The 2,014-nt window shown below is 35.3% G+C and overlaps 1 protein-coding gene across 1 annotated transcript; it reads right to left on the reverse strand.

Moving 5' to 3' along the window:
• Nucleotides 1-1,125: 1,125 nt before the first annotated feature.
• On the reverse strand, nt 1,126-1,767 carry LOC119608215 (RING finger protein 145-like). The gene has a single exon (XM_037962529.1). The coding sequence runs from the start codon at nt 1,765-1,767 to the stop codon at nt 1,126-1,128; it is 642 nt and encodes a 213-aa protein (XP_037818457.1).
• Nucleotides 1,768-2,014: the final 247 nt, after the last annotated feature.

Below are 2,014 nucleotides of genomic sequence, written 5' to 3' on the forward strand. Positions count from 1 at the left end.
GGGAAAATAATCTTATTTGAATGTTCAACAACCTTATTATCATCAGTAGTTTCATCCAAGTTTTCCAATTCTTTGTCAATTTCGCGTTGAATTAGTTTAATCTTACCAAATTCATAATTAAGGGTTGTTTTATCGTCATATCCAGTAGGTTTGCAAGGGTCATTATCGAGGGAATGTTTGTCTAAGCCAGGATTATCATTAGATATTATTTGTTCTCCTTTGGAAAAGGGTTCTGGAAGTTTTTTGTACGGCTTTGTTTCCTTAGCGCACATTTGCTACAAGTTGGTTTATATACCTGCTTTTCCCCACAACCATAGCAAAATATGGTCCTATCTTTAAGGCAATCCTGCCAATGGTGGCCAATTTCATCACAGTTCCAGCATTTGCCAGTAAATTCTGTGTCTTGTAGAGCATTAACAGATAAATCTGTATCTAGTTCATCAGAACAAACAAACTTTTCATCCGTATTATCGATTGATAACTCAGCTATACGACGAGGAAGCATGATATTTGGAACTCTTGAAAACATATTCTTACGAACGTGTTCATCTGCTAAGAAATTCTCACGCATTTGTACTAATTTTCTTAAATGTGGAATGGAATGTACAGGGACGTACAAGAGATCTTGTCGAATGTCTGGGCGTAAGTTTCTTGCTAAAATTTCGATTAATTCGAGTTCTGACATTGGTGTAGGGAGCTTGTCCATAATAGTAGAAACCGCCTCATAGAAGGAATCAAACGTTTCCCCGGGTTTCTGTTTCCTATTGCGTATCTCCTCTCTAATATCAAAAGACGATTTAAACTCGCGGTATTGGCAGCGGATCGCTTCACAGAAATCGTTCCATTCAATAACTTGAACTCTTTTGTGGTATCGCCAGTACCACTCTCTAGCTTTACCCGTTAAAAGTATATGTAAATTCCGGCAGATAATAGAAAAATCGCTATTAAAATAATCTTTTGTCAAAGTCCGAATCCTATACAAGAATTCCTCAATGTTCAAGCCACTAGATGTACCATCAAATTTTATATTCCAATTCTGAATAATCAGTGAAATTTTATCTGCATTTAAGGTGCTGTGATAGGAATTAGCTCCTGAATTAAGCCGAATTGGGGAATGTAAAATATTCACGTTAGGTTGGTCAAACAAGTTATTATTTGAATTGAAAATACTAGCTGGTCTATTGGTGTTTGAGCCACTTCAGGGTTATTATTTGACGCAAAATTCATGTTAGCCAAAAGACGAGACAAACTTTGTTCAATCATACGATTGATCTCTTGGTAATCAATACCATTATTCGAATTTGGGGCAGTATTATTTTGTTCATTCACAGCGTCAATTGTTGGATTAGGTGCATTGGTCACAGAAGATGGCATTGGGTCTTCATTTGGTTCCATAATAAAACTGGTATCAGAAGGATTTTGACCTACATTTCTACTCACACTCCTAGTATTATAGTGCTTTGCCATAGCACCGCGTGGCTTTGGAAAAGTAGGTTTCGCTAAACTACCTCTGGGATGAATCACTAGTTTCTTTAATTCCGACAATTGGCAATGTCTTTTACAAATGGGACACTCGGATGACGTGGCTAAATGAGTTTCTATGCACGACCTGTGAAAGGCATGACTGCATTCATTTATAATTAAACAGGACTGTCCCTCACTCATAGATTGCTTACAAATTTGACAGACTGATGGTTCGATAGAAACCGAAGCCGAAGGCAAAGGTGGTGGTAAAGAGATTGGAGAAGTAGTAGGTTCTGTTGCCATTATGATAAATTTTCAAATAATTTAAAGATAAATCTCAAAAACAAAAAAAAAAATTAAAAGTATGTATGCAAATGTAACTCAATTCAGTAATTGACGCAAGCAAATTATAGAAAATAAAATTTTTAGTACAATTAGGTAATTAAACAAAATTTTCTAAAAAACTTGCAAAATATGCGAAATTTTAATAATAAGAAAACGAAATAAAGGGGAAAAATCTTACAATGGCTAAATAAATTAGATTAGGAAA

This window comes from Lucilia sericata, unplaced genomic scaffold (assembly GCF_015586225.1).
Source record: "Lucilia sericata isolate MDLA Ls3-8-SP2 unplaced genomic scaffold, ASM1558622v1 Contig000807F_arrow, whole genome shotgun sequence".
NCBI lineage: Eukaryota > Metazoa > Arthropoda > Insecta > Diptera > Calliphoridae > Lucilia > Lucilia sericata.